This window comes from Eptatretus burgeri, chromosome 10 (genome assembly GCF_056783735.1).
Source record: "Eptatretus burgeri isolate ZD-2024b chromosome 10, Ebu_testis_v1, whole genome shotgun sequence".
Classification (NCBI taxonomy): domain Eukaryota; kingdom Metazoa; phylum Chordata; class Myxini; order Myxiniformes; family Myxinidae; genus Eptatretus; species Eptatretus burgeri.
Genome location: NC_140970.1, coordinates 7294083 through 7312864, shown reverse-complemented (window position 1 = coordinate 7312864; position 18782 = coordinate 7294083). Strand labels below are relative to the sequence as shown.

The 18782-nt window shown below is 41.5% G+C and overlaps 1 protein-coding gene across 3 annotated transcripts in view; it reads left to right on the top strand.

The window, feature by feature from the left end:
* Positions 1–12244, top strand: part of LOC147017908 (ileal sodium/bile acid cotransporter-like) — a 70042-nt gene extending 57798 nt beyond the window's left edge. For 2 of the 3 annotated variants that reach the window (XM_085896988.1, XM_085896987.1), the window contains 2 exons: positions 8552–8730; positions 10520–12244. In XM_085896988.1, coding sequence (XP_085753114.1) covers positions 8552–8730; positions 10520–10686 — 346 coding nt within the window. In that variant the 3' untranslated portion in view covers positions 10687–12244. The remainder of the gene's footprint in view (positions 1–8551; positions 8731–10519) is intronic. The other variant, XM_085896989.1, reaches the window with a different exon arrangement.
* The last annotated feature ends 6538 nt before the right edge of the window (positions 12245–18782 follow it).

Here is an 18782-nt window from a genome sequence, read left to right as displayed (position 1 = left end):
TTAATGTTAACTAGTACGTGCCCGTAAATTTCAAACCGCGAACAAGAAACAACAAACACACAGGCCGTTCCTTCGCTCTCGTGTGCCCATACGTGCGTGGCCCGGAAGTTCGCATATCACAGTTACGATTATTCGCAATTTCGTTTTAATGGCCAATTATTCAATTAGCGCCAACGTATTTTGCCTTTTCGCAATGTCGTCGCAAGGAAAAACACGAGAGAGAGAGAGAGAGAGAGAGAGAGAGAGAGAGAGAGAGAGAGAGAGAAGAGAGAGAAGAGAGAGAAGAGAGAGAAGAGAGAGAAGAGAGAGAAGAGAGAGAAGAGAGAGAAGAGAGAGAAGAGAGAGAGAGAGAGAGAGAGAGAGAGAGAGAGAGAGAGAGAGACAGAGAGAGAGAGAGAGAGAGAGAGAGAGAGAGAGAGAAGAGAGAGAAGAGAGAGAAGAGAGAGAAGAGAGAGAAGAGAGAGAAGAGAGATAAGAGAGAGAAGAGAGAGAAGAGAGAGAAGAGAGAGAAGAGAGAGAAGAGAGAGAAGAAAAAGGGCACCGTCTAATATGAAAACGATCATAACTTGGGGCATTGTGTTTATCTATAAATCTTCTTCTTCTTTCGGCTGCTCCCGTTAGGGGTCGCCACAGCGGATCATCCGTTATGATCCGCATAATGATTTGGCACAGGTTTTACGTCGGATGCCCTTCCTGATGCAACCCTGGTCACCTCTTACGACAGAGGGATATGGTACACCTATTCTAACTGGGGAATACACATACACATTTAGTGTGTTTATCTAATATGGAATAGGCAAAGCCTAGAAGCGAACATAGAATTCTTCTTACATTCGATGCTGCAATTTCCGGTTACTTCGGCCTGGATTCGGGATCAGCGATCAAATAATGTAAATCACGATTAAAAATTAGTTTTTGATGATGTGGGAGATATCTTTATTAAAATCAGTGGAGTAAATATACACCATGTCTGATATTTGGGTCTTTCATGTCCCCGATGATGCCTTCATCTCCCAGGACAAATCATTCCCCATTACAAAAACCGGAAGCAAAAGGGTCATAGCCGATGACACGGATTCCAAATTGCCAGGGTATTGTGTTGTTGTTGTTGTTGTTGTTGTTGTTGTTGTTGTTGTTGTTTCCTATTCTCTCATGTGCATGCGTTGAGTATGAAGCTCACTACTTTCACGAAAATGCGCATAAAAAATCGAGAAATTATTAGAATACACGAAAACATCTTAAGGTACCAAAAAAACACCTGTTGTTTAAATTTTGTCTCCTACTTGCTTATTTTCGATCGTAAGTTATCGCATGTTTCAAATTTACTTCCTGGTTCGGAGCACACCAGCTCACTCTGATGTTACCGAAATTTATGCACCGTCTAATATGAAAACGATCATAACTTGGGGCATTGTGTTTATCTATAAATGCGCATAAGAAATCGAGACATTATTAGAATACACGAAGTCATCACTCTCCGGAAGTCCGACGTTGTAACCCGTAATGGGGAACACGGCTGAGATTCTCTTCCCCCATCGGCCACGCCTATGCAGCAACGTGTCTTGTCATTGGTTGGTAAATAAATGGCCATAACTTGGGAAGCTCTTGTCCGATTAATGTCAAACCTTGAAAAGGCACATCCTCAGGTCCCCAGCAATATATCTGGCAAGTTTCAATTAGATCGGGCCAGTGGTTGTCCAGAAACAGCAGTCATAGGCACACACACATATACACACACACACACACACACACACACACACACACACACACACACACACACACACACACACACACACACACACACACACACACACACACACACACACACACATACGCACACACACACATTGCTGGAATTATAGATAGATATTAGTTTCAGCGAGGAGATTTAAATGAGAAAGTGGAGATAAAGAAGAGGAAGAAGGAAAAGATTATATTGTTGATGATATTGGTGTTCTTGACTTTGTTTGAAGTTTTACATTTTTTTCCCCTACATAAATGGAGGAGAGAGTGAAGGCATTTCTAAGGATCCTTCATGTTTTAAAAATGAAGATTCAAATCTATGTGTTGGAAACTAAAAAGGTTTTCGCACTCTGTATGAATTTTTCTCATAAATCTAAAAAGGTTTTCATACTCTGTATGAATTTTTCTCATAAATAAATATAACAATAATTTATTGCCTCAAATGTAAAAATAACACCAATACTAAACATATCTCATATGTTAAAAGTAAAAATAATAGGGTTATACAAAAAGGGATATGTTTTGTGTATGGCTCTAAAAAGAGTAAATTTATCTGCAAACAAAAACATGGGGAACATATACAAAAGTTTTTATCAGGGCGTAAATTTACAATAACTGGAATACCGGAGGAATTGCATCTCCCAGGGTATTCTTTCTGTGGTCCAGGTGCAAACTTGGATATAAGATTAAATGAGGCTAACAATCCTAAACCTTGGTCTAAACCTCTCAGTTTGATGAAGTGTGTATGAAGCACAATATTGATTATGGAAATAGCACGATGTTGGAAGAAAAACACAAAGCCGATAGAGAAATGTTGTATAATTTGTCTTTAATACAAAAATCCAACATTGAGAGAAAAAGTTGATAGGTTTATCGTGAAGAAGATGATAAGTGCTAAATTGAGGCTTGGGCTTGGAAATTCAAAAAACTTTAAAACTCGAACGATGTCATTAAGATTAAAGAGTATTTACAGAATAACATTTTTGCTGATGAATTGCATAAACCAATAATCACAAAGTTTAAAAGAAGGAAGGTTTATTCAAAAAGGGTTGATTACATTTGGTCTGCTGACTTAATTAACTCAAGAATGATATGGGATACAAGTATGCTTTAACCATTATTGATTTGAAGAGTCGAAATGCGTGGGTTGTTCCTTTGAATATATAAAAGAGGTCATACTCTTATACTAGCCTTCCAACAGATATTTAATAAAAGCAAAAGGGAACCAAATAAGTTATGGACTGATGAGGGAACAGAGTTGTACAATCAAAAAATTATGAATTTTCTTAAAGATAACGGTATTACATTATACAGCACCTTTAATGAAGGAAAGGTGGTTGTTATTGAGCGTTTTAATCGCATTTTGTAAGAGAGATGTTATAAAAATTCACTCAACTTGGTTCTCAACAATAGGTATCTTTAATTCAGGACATTGTAGATAATTACAATAATACAGTTCATTCCAAAACAAAATCAAAACCATCGGAAACATTTACATAATTAACATACGAAAAGGAGATTAATCTGAAAAATCCACCAAAGTTTAAAGTTGTTGATGTCATAAGAATATATCGGTGGAAATCACACTTTGAGAAAGCAAATAATACCCTTGAAATACCCTTGAACTAAGTAAATAATTCCCTTGAAAGCAATAGGATAGCACTTCACAATCCTCTACTAATGCACCTCTATGGAGTATAGCAGGGGGCATCTGTTGAGATATTTTAAATAATAAATACACAATACTCTAAATAATGTGTGTAATGGTGGACATTTTTAGATCTGTGTACCCCAAACACAGAATCATCAACTGAATTGTCAGTCAAGGCTTAACTTTTGTTTGTTGGTGTGTGTGAGTGAGTAATAATAAAACAGGAAGCATAATCAACCTTAACCCTTGCAAAATTCCAAAACCCTAACCTTCACATTCAAAAACCCCAACCCGAACCCTCACATTCAAAATCCCAACCCTAACCCAACCCATCCTCAACTCTAAGCCATCCCTAACTCTCACATTCAAAATCCCAACCCTCACCCATCCCTAACCCAACCCATCCTCAACCCATACCCATCCCTAACCCAACCCTCACCCTCACATTCAAAATCCCAACCCTAACCCAACCCATCCCCAGCCCTAAGCCAGGCCTAACTCTCACATTCAAAATCCCAACCCTCACCCATCCCTAACCCAACCCATCCGAAACCCTAACTCATCCCGAACCCTCATATTCAAATCCCATCCCTAACTCAACCTTAACTCAACATTATTATTATTATTATTTAAAAAAAAATACATATTTAAATATATATATATATACATATATATTTATCTATATACATATATATATATATATATATATATATATATAATTATATATATATATATATATATATATATATTATATATTATATTCATAATTCCTTTTTTTTTCTTTTTTTTTTCCTCTTCTTCCAATTCTGTCTTTCAAGGCTTTCAAGTTTGGAGAAGTAGAAATTGGGAGGAAGAATTTTCCAGCACTTTCTTCCCTGAACTTTCTTGATATTGCTTAAAAATAAATAAAATAAATATATTACTTATCTAATATTGAATTCAATTATATATAATTCAATTAATTTATAATCAACTGAACTTACCTCTCATCAAGCACCATCCAGCAAAGAACCACCGATAGGTTTAGAACCCCGAGAGTCTTGGTAGAAACCACATTTCAAGTCCCCCAAATAAAGCCAACTTTCAAAGTCTCCAAGGTATAACAACATTCCTGTTGAGTCTCCAAGATAGGTATCACATTGTGAGTTACCAAACCAAAACCCACATTCCAATTGTTCAAAATAAAACCAGCTTTTGAAGTCTCCAAGGGATAACTTATTTACCGATGTTTTAAAAAATTGTGAGGTCTCCAAGGTAGGTTTCATATTTAAAACCACCAAGGATAACTCATTTTCTGAGTTTTTTGTCAAAATTTGATGTCTCCCAGGTAGGTTTCATATTTAAAACCACCAAGGATAACTCATTTACTGATTTTTTTCAAAATTTGTGAGACTCCAAAGGAGGTTCCACATTTAGAACGATCTTGGCAGAATCCTTTTCCTGAGCTTCCAAGGTAGGTATTGAAACCATCAAGGCAGAACTCATTTACCGATGTTTTAAAAAATTGTGAGGTCTCCAAGGTAGGTTTCATATTTAAAACCACCAAGGATAACTCATTTTCTGAGTTTTTTGTCAAAATTTGATGTCTCCCAGGTAGGTTACATATTTAAAACCACCAAGGATAACTCATTTACTGATTTTTTTCAAAATTTGTGAGACTCCAAAGGAGGTTCCACATTTAGAACGATCATGGCAGCACCCTTTTCCTGAGCTTCCAAGGTAGGTATTGAAACCATCGAGGCAGAACTCATGATATGTTTTCCCAAAATTTAGTGAACCTCTGGAGTAAAACTTGGCTTGGTAGAACTTGTTCTCCTCAAGGTAGAACTTGTTCAGTGGGTATTGTCTTGATAACTCACAATGAGTACCATCAATGTAGAACTCTTTTTCAGAATTTTGTGGGTCTCCAAGATATAACTCGTTGGTTGGGTTATCAAGGTGGAGCTCATTCTGTGGGTCTTGGTCACTCAGAAGGTGTTCAACCAAATCAACAATTTCACCTCAAGTTGTGGCAAAAGCAGTATTTTCATTTTGCATCTCAGATACAATTTCCTTTGAGATAAAATAGTTATGTATTAATTAAGTGAATTAATTATTAAATTATTATGTTAATATCAAACTCTCAAAATATGAAAATAAAATCTTTCCTCAATAGATAAGAGGTTTGCTTCCAGTTCATCAATTTGAAGATCAAGTTCCACACAGGTAGTAGGACTCCAAGGAACTCTAAAGTCATCCCATTCGAGGTCAGCACAGTAGTACATTCTCAATAAACGTAAAAATACGTTTAAATTCAGCCTGCGTTGCCATCTTTTATATCAGAATGGTGGGTGTGGTTTCCTTTGGAAATTCCTGAGGCAAGTGTGCAAGAAATTCAGTTCTTCTGTTTCGGAGTCTGAGACCATTTATTAACAGCAAACAACATCAACAAATAACAACAAACATGCGCATGGGAAAGAGGAGAAATAAGACAAGCAATATCAAACACAATCCTCTTTATGGTCAAAATGCACAGAGCAATTGTCTTTATACTATTCTGGACAGCAAAGGACAAGGGAGGGCTAAAGATCTGGCAGGCCGAATGGAGGGGAGGGCTGACAAGCATGAGCAAGGGAACTGCAAACATGGCCACTTTGGGAGGGAAGGGGGATAGACATGCTCAGGTCACGATTGCAGTGTGGGAATACGAGGTCATCCGTGAGAAGGAGAGGGTGATAACAGTGTTAGGACAAAACATAGATTCCGGGTGGATGGAGACACAAGCCCATTACTTTGATCATACCTTCCGTTCACAATTGAGTCACAAGATTCTCAAAACACGACATTCCGTTTTAGATGCTGTTAGCAAAGTCTTGGCTACCAAAAGCCAATAGTTATGTAATTGTCTTTGGGCAACAAAGTTTCTGTTGCAATCGCCTTCCGGGAGTTATTTAATTACCACCAGACAATAGGGTGCCTCTTCTCTGCAGCCAGCAGCAAAGTGTCCCTCTCTTGAGCAGCTGGGCAGTTTCATTTAAACATTGGACATATAGTTTGGAATATATATATATATATATATATATATATATATATATATATATATATATATATATATATATATATATATATATATATTTTTGGTGAGATAAAGCACATAAGATTTAGTAAGACACAATTTCATCTTGGTGGTATATTCACCTACATCACTATGGAGATCAAAAGACTAAAAGGAGATTTTACTGACAGTCAATTTGATTCCAGTACAAAAGTAACACCTTATTTTATACTGTTAAAAGCAGTAGTAGCAAGTTGAAACAATTAAAAGCAGCAAGTGAATATAATTGAGAATACATGAATAGAATTAATTTTATTTCTTCCACATAAGCCTACGCAAGCCTTGTGGGGTAGGACCTAACTGGAAATGATGTAAGAGTAGGCAGGGCTTAGGGAAAGTGGACGGGGCTTAGGGAAAATTGTGGGGGCTTAGGGAAAGTGGGTGGGGTTTGGGTAAAAGTGAGTGTGGCTTATGAAAAAATGATATGTGGCTCAGAAGGTGCTCAGACAGAAGCATTAAGAGAGGTGAACCAAGAAATGGTACTCGATGTTGATGAATTACATAAACAAATATTCGTTAGTTCGCTGTTTGAGTATATATGAATGATGTGCAAGACCATCCCTCCCCATCGCTTCCCCCCTCCCCTTCCTACTCCCTCCCCCCCCCCCCCCCCATTTCCTCCAAGTAGTTGGGTCCTCATTGATAAGCGATCATATCTGTAAAGTTTCACCTTAATCTGCTCAGCTGTGTTGGAGTTTTTTGAAGGTTTTTTTTAATGCTAAAAACAATATGGCTGCCGAATCACGTGATCAATGACGTCATAATTCTTTTCCTCCAATCCAATGACCCTCAAAAATTTTCATGCTGATCTAATAAAGCGCTTGATGTATGCAATTATGATGTCATTAACAAGACAACCTATGACATCATCAAAAAAAATCACACTTGTTTCCCATGGGAAGTACTTCATGTGCCAAGTTTCAATTTTTTCCATGAAGCAGTTTCAGAGATTCAAAGATCCAAAGTTTTTTCTTTTTCCCAACATGGCTGCCACACCACGTGACCTATGACATCATAATTATAATTAAAACATTCCACATGAGTAGTCACACCTATGTTCAAAATTTATTTTCAATCGGATAAGCGGTTGCAGAGAAAATAGAGAAATTTAGCATGGACGGACATAAGTACGTATGTGGATGTACGTATTCATCCTAACCCTAACACCTCTCTGACCCTGGAACGATAGCACTGCAAGGGGGTTGAACTGACACTCGACTCATGCACAGCTCTAACTCCTGGTTAGCCCGATAAACTCTCTTCATTGCCTAGTTAAACGCGATGTATGCTCATGTGGTGTGCATGAAGTTCTTTATAAGCCAGTTGGATAGATCTCCCGTTCGATCGCTTGTTTTGTATCGAGGGTGTGTATTCGATAGAAGGTAAGGAGTTTTAATATTGATTCATTTTTATACGCCCGATATATATATATATATATATATATATATATATATATATATATATATATATATATATATATATATATATATATCGGGGCATATTATGTGATACTGGTCGTCCGTCTGTCCGTCCGTCCGTCCGTCCGTCCGTCCGTCTGTCTGTCTGTCCGTCCGTCCGTTCCTGTCCGCACTCTAACTCCCAAAGTTTTCAACTTTCACGTTTCATATTTGGTACATAGGTACAGACTGTGGAGACGGTATGTCGCGACATATGTTCGTAATCTGAAGTGGTTGCCATGGCAACCAGGATGCCGTTTTCCATGTAGTAGCACAATTCTGTATATACCTTCTTGTTCAGGTGTATATTATGCTCACTTGCACTCTTGTTTTAATTGCTATTGTGATTGCTTATTTTAATTGCTATTGTGATTGCTTAATTTTTATTGCTTTGTGTAATCCTTCCCCCATGCTCTTTCACCGTTAAACCGTTTGCATCTCTGAAACACATTTCTACATGAGAGACAATTCACTGAATTGCACAGCTAATCTGTAAAGTTTCAGTTAGCTTTGGCGTTTTGGTTCACCAGATAAAACTGTTTCCCAGAACTTTACGCATTTTTCATCAGGAGTAATGTTCTGTAATGTAATGTACCCTTTGTACAGTAATGCCTCTGTCTACTCAAGATGCAGAACCATTTCACTGGAAACCGGAACGCAGAACATTCAGCTGTGTTTGACTGTACTACAGTTGTCCTTCCCACCAAAGTTACTTGCTGGAGTGACACTATTTCCATTGCTATATAGTGGTGCTCAGTTGATTTGTGCTGCATCTTTGGCATTTGGTGAGTAAAATTTGATTTGTGAATCCCTCACCACAAATGGGATTTATTTATATCCTGTGCACAATACAGTAGGTTGTTTTACATGCCACCTAGAATCATTATTGCATTCCACATAGAATCATTATTGTCTAATTTTGCTAGCATGTTAATTTTAAAAGAAATTTTATGTTTAAAAATTTGATGTTTTAACTGTAATTGTTGTCAAGTGTTTTAGTTTCAACTGTCAAAAATTAACAATTTTTAAAAGTTAGCATGCAAATGCTTCACAAGTCAGGTTAATATTATTACAAACTGATGGTCAGAAATTTTGCTCGCAACATTTTGAAAATACTGTTGCGGGCCGGGGTCCGGTGGCGAGAAAGACCACCAGGTGGGGGAGGTTACGTCGTTGCTCCATTGTAATTGTCGGCCATTGCTCCAGATAATTCCGTGAGCTGGCGGGTTGCTGAACCGACGTGGAACGCCAATATCTCGACCGCGTGGCGTAGGGTCTTTTTGTCTGGAAACAATTTACCTCAGTAACCACGCGGTCTCGGCTACCGGGGATCCACGCCCTCGGCACGTCTTGCCCGAACCGGATCACTCTACCGACTACCAGCTGCCAACTACCTTTCCGGCTTGGATGCAGTCGAGCGGGCCTGCCAAGAACGTACCGGCTAGGATTAACCGATTATCGGGTATAAAGACACGGCTAAAACGAAGATCCTAACCATGCTGGACCAATGAAAGAAAGGACGGAAACGAACTGGGAACATTTCTAATAATGGTTTATTTACAACAAGAAAGACACAGAGCAAGCTTATCGCAGATATACACAGCAAGATTTACAATGATGGAATAATCACTTAAACAGTTCTACTTTGAGACGGCGCCACACACGGACACACACACACACACACACACACACACACACACACACACACACACACACACACACACACACACACACACACACACACACACACACACACATAAAACCCAGGTGTTTTATTGGACCCTCGCAGCCAGGGAGAGTGATGAGCTGGGTCGCAGTTCACTTGGGTACCTGCACGTTGGAGGGAGGGGGTGCTCCACGGTGTGGCACCTGCCAATAGTCGTGGGGCTCATGCCCATGGAGGAACTCGAGTCGAGTAGTCGGAGTCCCAGGGCGGGAATCAGGGTTGCGGACATGACCCAGCAAAACTCCAATGAATGCCCCACGCAGAACTGCAACGAATCCTCCAATGAATCCAGAGCTGACTTTCCCCACACAGAACTCTCTGAACTGAGGTTTTTGTCATCGGTTATAGATCTCCCTGAACGGGGCGGGGCTCTATGGAACAGACGTCACTGTCCGCCCTGATTGGACAGGGTCTTCATGGGGTCCACCCTTTCTGGGCGGGGCCTCGGCCGAACCGGGAGCCTCCCCCCCTCCACGCGTGTGGACTCATCCAGAGGAAGATCCAACGTTGAAAAGGAACGTTTGTAGAAGCGCAAAGGAACGGCGGACTGGATGTTTTTGCCCCATATGCTGTGGCCAGCAAGGCGAGGGTTGCAAGTGCTGGAAAGTACCGTTATTGGTTGTTGGATGTTTGTTGGATGGTAAAGACTTATTTAACCTAACTAAAAAAACATCGCAACGCACACCTTTGATTCTCCCACGAGAAAAAAGGAAGGGACCTGTCTTCACATGTACTTAACGGAATAACTTGACTTTTGGGACATCTCTATGTTTGAATGCATATGGTTTCCAGATCCGTAACAATATATTGTGAATGAGAAAGAATATAATTTTTTTTTCATTTTATAGGCTTCCAGGTGTACAAGCGCACACATCCTCAACCTGAACAGGAACACAGCACCGGGGTTGAACCAGGAGGGGTTAAAACATCTGTGAGTGTCGTGAATCTAGCTTTTGATATGACACTGGAGTTAGAACATCAAGGAGGACATGCTCAGAAGACCAGCTCACCTTGACAAGTAAACCTGTTTTCCATAAAACTATTAAGCCATTGGATGTCCCTCAAAAATGTTGAAATGAATGAAGAACAATCACTGAAATTACAAAAGCTGACTGTGTTTATTAAATTGTCAAGTGAGTATTTCTGCAGTTGTCTCCACCTCTTAAAATGAGTTTTGTGAAAACTGATATCACAAAGTAAACTAACAAAGTGGTGAGATTCCTGCGATTGTAAAAATGTGTCATTCATGCATCAAGTAATTTGATTATGCCAGAGACTTTCTTTCAGAAGATTGCTTTGCAATAGTCAGGCTTATAATTAATCTCGAGTCATGGTAGAGATTCCAGCCAAGTTATTTTGAGACGGCAATACATGCAACATAGTTCATTGTAGCAAAGAAGAATGACCCTCAGACATTATCCCACTTGAATTCTCTTTCCAGACAAGCAAACATAATATTTGAAAAGGTTTTCAAATACACATACAAGGTTTTCATTTGGAAAAATAAGCATTGCAAAAGTGCTAAATTTGCCTTCTCATTCTCATTCTTCATCCTTATGTTGATCTTCACTGCAGGACGAGCAAAACATATTAAACGATACATCTTCATTAAAATCAGTAGTGTTACAAAACTTTGCAAGGTCTTTTCTTTGTAAAATCGAGCGACTAGTTACTTTTTTATAAATGATATGTTTAACAAATTGCCTTTTAAATGGGAATGTGGTGGAACCGATTTGGAGTGAGCGGGTACAAACAGAGCTATCCCACTTGCCATTGATGTGACTGAAATATTCCAATAAGCTGTGGTGGAATCATTTAAACCTCCAGTGACTCCAGTCCCAGTGAGAGTTGAATTATTTATTTACATGTACACGGGAAGAAACAAATACACAGAGCAACACCAAGATGAGCTGCTGTGAACTTCCTTCTCTCAGTTCTGTTTCACAAACCTATTTTCCTTATAGCAAAGTTATTTGCATAGAAAGAGGGAAGGAGGGGGCATGGGTTGGACAAAGAACAATTGAAATCTTAGCAAAACTACATATCACTCAATGTTCCTCAGTCTCTCAATTAGTAGAACACTATATATGGTTTGTGTGCGAGCATGGGAATACAGGTCACAATGTGCGAGCATCTATATATTAATACTGAAGGACCAATTTTGTGCTCCTCCTAGCGGTCGCGTCACCTTTTTCTCGGTACTGTGACCTGGACTGAAAGAAACTTCGTACCTGTAAGAGTGCATCGCACATAGTGGCAATTGTCAAACTTCAACTCTGAAGCAGAATAAACACTTTTCGTTTTACATTCGTTTACATGGCGACGTGTGACGTCACCGCTGAGAGGCGTCAGGATGTCATGACATCATCGGTTATTCGCTGACACCATTACGTCCGTCATCAGAAAATTACTGCTGAGAGGTGTAATTACTAATTCCACTCCTCGAAAATAGCGTCTGCAATGTAAAATCCTCTTCTGCACATGGTGACTACCTCAGAATGTGAATTTGACACAAAAAAATGTAACAAGAAACATTGTACAGTAGACACCGCTTTATAAATCCACCATGGGACCACGCCGCTTGGATTTATTAACCGGCTGGATTTATTAACCGGCTGGATTTATTAACCGGCTGGATTTATTAAGTGCAGAACCTATTTTCAGCCATCTCCTGGATAGATAAGACAAAAAAGCGAATGTCGTTAAACACTGCTTTATGCTACAACAACATTGATTTATCAAACGGTGGCAAGGGAATTGTTCAAAAGAATCTCTCCAAGGTCGCTTGCTTGGGAGGGAAGGTTTTGCGCAAATGTTCCTTTATTGAATCTGTCACGTGGCAGAAATCGGGATGGGCAAAACCTGAGAGCTGCATCCCCTGTCCAATTTGGCGAGTGCCGTCCGCATCTCTGCCGCTGTTGGCATCGGCTCGGGTTCGTCGTCGCTTTCTTCCCTTGGCTATTGGGATTCGGGGTCGGAGGGATTCGAGCAGCGGCGGGATTCGAAGTCCGTCACCAGTTGGTGTTGTTGTTGGTTTTTTTGTTTTTTTCACTCTGCGGCAGCACATACTACATCAAGCTTAGGTTGAGACCGCACACGTGCCAAGCAGGTGGATTTATTAAACGGCGGATTTCTCAATGTAAAATTCCGTTCCAACTCATTTTGGTCACAATCAGCGGCTGGATTTTATAACCGTGGATTTATAAAGCGGCGTCTACTGTATCTTCTATCTTCTATCTATCTATATATTAATACTGAAGGACCAATGTTGTGCTCCTCCTTGCGGTCGTGTCACGTTTTTCTCGGTACTGGGACCTGGACTGAAAGAAACTTCGTACCTCTGAGTGCATCGCACATCGTGGCAATAGTCAGCTTTCAACGCTGAAGCAGAATAAACACTTTTCGTTGAGATGGGGGCGAGGAGTGAAGAGGCGGGGGGCAAGGTAAGCAAATTTTTGGGCGGAGGTAAGCAAATTGAAAGCGGGAGACAGGGGGAAATGGGGCGGGGGCTGGGTTGAATGAGGCGAAGTTGAGTGTGAAGGGGTGGACAGGGGGGTCGGGGCCCGGGGGCAAGTGGGGCGGGGAATCAAAAGACGGGGGGTGGGGAGTGAAGAGGCGGGGCTGGGGTAATTACATTTTTGGGTGGGGGTAAGCAGATTGAATGGGCAGGGGCGGGGGATGAGTAGGCGGGGGAAAGCACACCCTGTCCAGTCCGTGTCCCTCGAGTGTGTGTGAGCTGGTGAGGGTGGTTGAATGAACGGAATCCGTCTGTGACGGGGTTTCAGCCAGTGGGAATGAATCTCCCACTCATTCGTGGTTTGATTACAAGCAAGCATTTTGATTCACAGGACAAAGGACTTCCTCATCCTGAGGACAGTACTGTATCCGTTGCAATCGTGCTTAGGCAAATGTGTGGGCTGCTTCCTCTCTTCAAGGACGTGGTAGACATGGTTTGTTTCTAATACAAAAACACTTTCATTTGCCTCAACTCTGGGTCAGATCTTTTACCCATGATCCTTCTTGGTGAACAACTCCATATATGGTGACAAAACGACTCGTTAATTACAATGCTTTTCAAGAGTCCTGCTCCCATCATGATCCCATCATGCGTGAACATCGAAAACAAAGCATTGCTACCAGATATCATACTTCGGTGCAAAAACAAGAGAAAAAGACATTGCTAATTGAGATGCTAATACCGGTGATTTTCGACTAACGATGCAGAAATCAAGAAAATGACCAAATACCAAGACCTCAAGCATGAAGTGTAAAGATCCTGGAAGCTGAAGTTGTCGTGATCTGATGGTGAATGTGTGGAGTTGCGTCGGTCTGTGTGCTTCTTGTTGTTTTTGTGTTTTGGGGCATGAACATAGCTGGTTTTGTGACCGGGCTGGACATGATGACATGTGTATTGGGTGATTAGTGGAGTTTCTGTTAGGTGTTGCGTGTGCGTGGGGCTGGTATTTGGGACCGAGCACTGTTTTTTGCTCACCTTGTCCAGTTGTTGGCACCATCCAGTTTTTGCAATTTGTATCAAAGGTGTGTATTGTGTGAGTATATCCACAGTCTCCCCAGTCAGACCACACTCTCAGCTCTTGATGTGCCATGCTTCCCATATCAATCTGTGAGGTTTGTTGGACATCGTGTCAAGGACACATGTCTCGTCAAGGTTACATTTACGGCCAGATTGCAGGCAATGATGTGCTATGGGCCAGGGTCTTGCCCTGTAAACACAAAATACCAAGCGCGCGCGCACGCACGCACGCACGCACGCACGCACGCACGCACGCACGCACGCACGCACGCACACACACACACACACACACACACACACAAAACACCACCAGATCATGAGTAAGTCAAGAAAGAGCGAAGCAGACAATCAATTATGTGATTTGATGTTTATTTTCTTGAGGTTTGGAAAAATAAAAATACTCCTCCATTGACCTCACACACTGACACGTGACCAGAAATGAGTGGTCACATCAGGAATAAAAGCAGACATGTGCTGAGATGTGGGATCAAATGGCCTGAGGAAGCTTGCGGGGAAGTGAGCGAAACGTTGCCTGACACCAGGTCTGCTCTTGTTTGTTACTTAAATTAGCAGTCGATGTTGTTTACTTTTTGATTGGAAGCACCTTTCTCATTTAGATTTTTTTTTTTGATACTGTATGTATATTATGACAGCTGTGAGTGTGGGGTCGGACGTTGTGCATCCCCCGTGCAAGTAAAGGCACAAACACATAAATATGAATCAGTTATTTCCTTAGTATTTCATTTACAGGTTAGGTAAATCATATTCATGTTATCAATATGCATTGCGCATGTGGAATATGGGTTTTTCTTCCTCCTTTTCCATTTCTCTGTTTCTCTATTTTCCTGTCACCTCTATCTCTATATCTCAGTATCTCTCTATCTATCTCTCTTTATTATTTTCAACATTCTTCCTCACTTCACACCATGCACACTATTCACATTGATGATGACGCCTGCTCACAAACCTGTTCCCTAAATCACTCGTCGGGTGGCAGAATAACGCCAATGCTCAGCAACAGGGTGACATAATTGAGAAAGTTGTGGAGACAGGAGTTTCTCAGACAGAGGTTGCTTCGACACCTTCGCTCGCCCGCCCCTGAGCATGACACCAATGCGGCATGGCAAAACCGATGAGTTACCAGCGAGGGAGAGGAGCCAAATTTCTCTCATGGAATTCATTCTCTCTTCTCTCTCTCTCTCTCTCTCTCTCTCTCTCTCTCTCTCTCTCTCTCTCTCTCTCTCTCTCTCTCTCTCTCTCTCTCTCTCTCTCTCTCTCTCTCTCTCTCTCTCTCTCTCTCTCTCTCTCTCTCTCTCTCTCTCTCTCTCTCTTCTTCTCTCTTCTTCTCTCTTCTTCTCTTCTTCTCTCTTCTTCTCTCTTCTTCTCTCTTCTTCTCTCTTCTTCTCTCTTCTTCTCTCTTCTTCTCTCTTCTTCTCTCTTCTTCTCTCTTCTTCTCTCTTCTTCTCTCTTCTTCTCTCTTCTTCTCTCTTCTTCTCTCTTCTTCTCTCTTCTTCTCTCTTCTTCTCTCTTCTTCTCTCTTCTTCTCTCTTCTTCTCTCTTCTTCTCTCTTCTTCTCTCTTCTTCTCTCTTCTTCTCTCTTCTTCTCTCTTCTTCTCTCTTCTTCTCTCTTCTTCTCTCTTCTTCTCTCTTCTTCTCTCTTCTTCTCTCTTCTTCTCTCTTCTTCTCTCTTCTTCTCTCTTCTTCTCTCTTCTTCTCTCTTCTTCTCTCTTCTTCTCTCTTCTTCTCTCTTCTTCTCTCTTCTTCTCTCTTCTTCTCTCTTCTTCTCTCTTCTTCTCTCTTCTTCTCTCTTCTTCTCTCTTCTTCTCTCTTCTTCTCTCTTCTTCTCTCTTCTTCTCTCTTCTTCTCTCTTCTTCTCTCTTCTTCTCTCTTCTTCTCTCTTCTTCTCTCTTCTTCTCTCTTCTTCTCTCTTCTTCTCTCTTCTTCTCTCTTCTTCTCTCTTCTTCTCTCTTCTTCTCTCTTCTTCTCTCTTCTTCTCTCTTCTTCTCTCTTCTTCTCTCTTCTTCTCTCTTCTTCTCTCTTCTTCTCTCTTCTTCTCTCTTCTTCTCTCTTCTTCTCTCTTCTTCTCTCTTCTTCTCTCTTCTTCTCTCTTCTTCTCTCTTCTTCTCTCTTCTTCTCTCTTCTTCTCTCTTCTTCTCTCTTCTTCTCTCTTCTTCTCTCTTCTTCTCTCTTCTTCTCTCTTCTTCTCTCTTCTTCTCTCTTCTTCTCTCTTCTTCTCTCTTCTTCTCTCTTCTTCTCTCTTCTTCTCTCTTCTTCTCTCTTCTTCTCTCTTCTTCTCTCTTCTTCTCTCTTCTTCTCTCTTCTTCTCTCTTCTTCTCTCTTCTTCTCTCTTCTTCTCTCTTCTTCTCTCTTCTTCTCTCTTCTTCTCTCTTCTTCTCTCTTCTTCTCTCTTCTTCTCTCTTCTTCTCTCTCTCGTTGGAGAGTCTGTTTCCCCACCATAATTTTCCTGCCCTTCGCTTCATTTCTCCAGAACAGAGTTTCATACCGTACTCGCCTCACTTTCTCTCCCACCTCATGCCTTTTTCATTTATACACGCATTCACTTTATTTTTCCTCAGACCGATGCTTCTTCCGCTTCACATTTTACCTCAGTTCGTTTTTTCCGCAGATTTGCATACATTAACACGGCACGGCGCACCCTTTTCAAAACCAAGACAAGGCACGATCCCTCGCCGTCAGCTGTCACCCCCGGAGCGAGTCATTTTGTAATCGCACAGGTAAACGCATTGGGCGAACGGAACTCGCACAGCTTCACCATATGGCTGGGGTGCTGCCGCAGGCGGGAGTGAGGGGGCGAGTCCGAACCACTGACTCTGGACCATCACGCCGTGGGCAATAACCTTGGCAGAGGTTGTTGAAGGTGCACCGGGATGTGACAAAAAGTCACATTCCTTTTCTTTTCAACCTCTACATTATCTTCCTCGCCTCAACCAAATCTCTCTGTCATTCCTCATGGATCCAGTAGTGTAATGTAAGGGTATGGGCGAATGTTTATGTTTCATTTGAGGTAACGATTTCTCCCGCCATTTATTTGTGTTTGAATTCCCCGCCATTTTTTCTCCTTTGCATTTATCCTCATCATTCCTTTAATTATTCCTCACTCTTTCATTTCCTTGCTGTATAAGTAAATTAATGCAACTGTTGAATATGTCCTGATTTATATTGTTTGGGTTGGTCCAAATAGTGTTCTGGGAGGCAATTTGTCCAAGTTTACAAGTATACAATAATTTTTTTTTGTGGTGGATCCGGGGTTCGAGGCCTGCCACGAGGGAGAGCACTTGGGTCCCTCCCGAATGCCCAATCCTGAGGCCGCCGGGCACAGATAACTCCACGCACCCGCAGGTTGCTAGGCAACCATGAATGCCAATCAACACAGTCAATCTGGGCAGGGTTACACTACTTTGCATGACACCTTACCTGTGGACGGCCGGCAAATTGGCGTCATGTGTCCTCAGTGCACGTTGCGATTACTGCTGAGCATTACAGTGAGTGTGTGCTGCCGAACAAAGCAAATGATTGGGGTACAACTTCCCGTCTAACTATACTTGTGCGCTGTGTCGGACCAATAAAGGAAAAGACAACCGAGACAGATTGTAAATAACAACAAGAAATTACTTATTACAAACACAAAAGCAAGCAATCATTTAAAAGCAAGAAAGCAAAATGGCACATAATAGCAGATTTAACCATGACACGTATTCTTTTCCAATCTTACACAAAACACTGAGTCATCATTCGCTCAGGGGAGAATAAAAAACAAGGACTTGAAAATAAAATAAAAGTAATGTATGAAGAAAAGAAAAGCAGCCTTTCGCTTTCTTCCTCACCTCACACAACCCAAATATACAAGAGAATGTGGAGAAAAATGGATGGGAAAGATGGGCAGTGGTGATCTTACACGATGGGGAACACGCAGCAATGTCCCCGAGTTGCCCAGACCTCGTAGGCGAGTCTTTTTTGACGTCCCAGATATGCGAGCCTTATGTGCGACTCGCCATCCTCCGCCTCAGATTCTTCCTCTTCAGGCCCCCATCGATGAAGTGCCGCTGTCCACCCTCCTTGTCCTTCATGGTTGACAGTATTGAAAGGGCAGGATGACACTTGTGGAAGGAGTGTTCTTTTTCCACAGAAGCTAGACACCAACCGCTCGTGAAACCTTCCTTTCTTTAACCTCGCCCGCTTCTATTCCTTCCCTCATAAGCCTTCTTAGTCTTTTAGTCTTCTGTTCATGCGAGATTGTCCCGTTCGATTCTGCTTTCTGCCTTTTGCTTCTCTCGGCCTTTCTGCTTTCTCTGCAGTCTGCTCAGGAGCACTTTTCGTCCCTCCTTGCGCGAGCCTGTCCCTCTGCTTCTGCCTTTCTGCTTCTTCTTCACATCAGCTCTCTCTCCTCTCCTCCCACAAGCCTTCTCCCCCTCCCATTGGTCTGCAGCCGATGGGGACAGGTGCACGACGTCACTTGTAGAAAGTCGCGCCATTCTGAGGGAACTTTCAACGAAGCCCCCACCCCACCCTCTATGTGCCCAAAGCCGCGAGGAGAGCCCCGAGCCCCCTCCCCACGT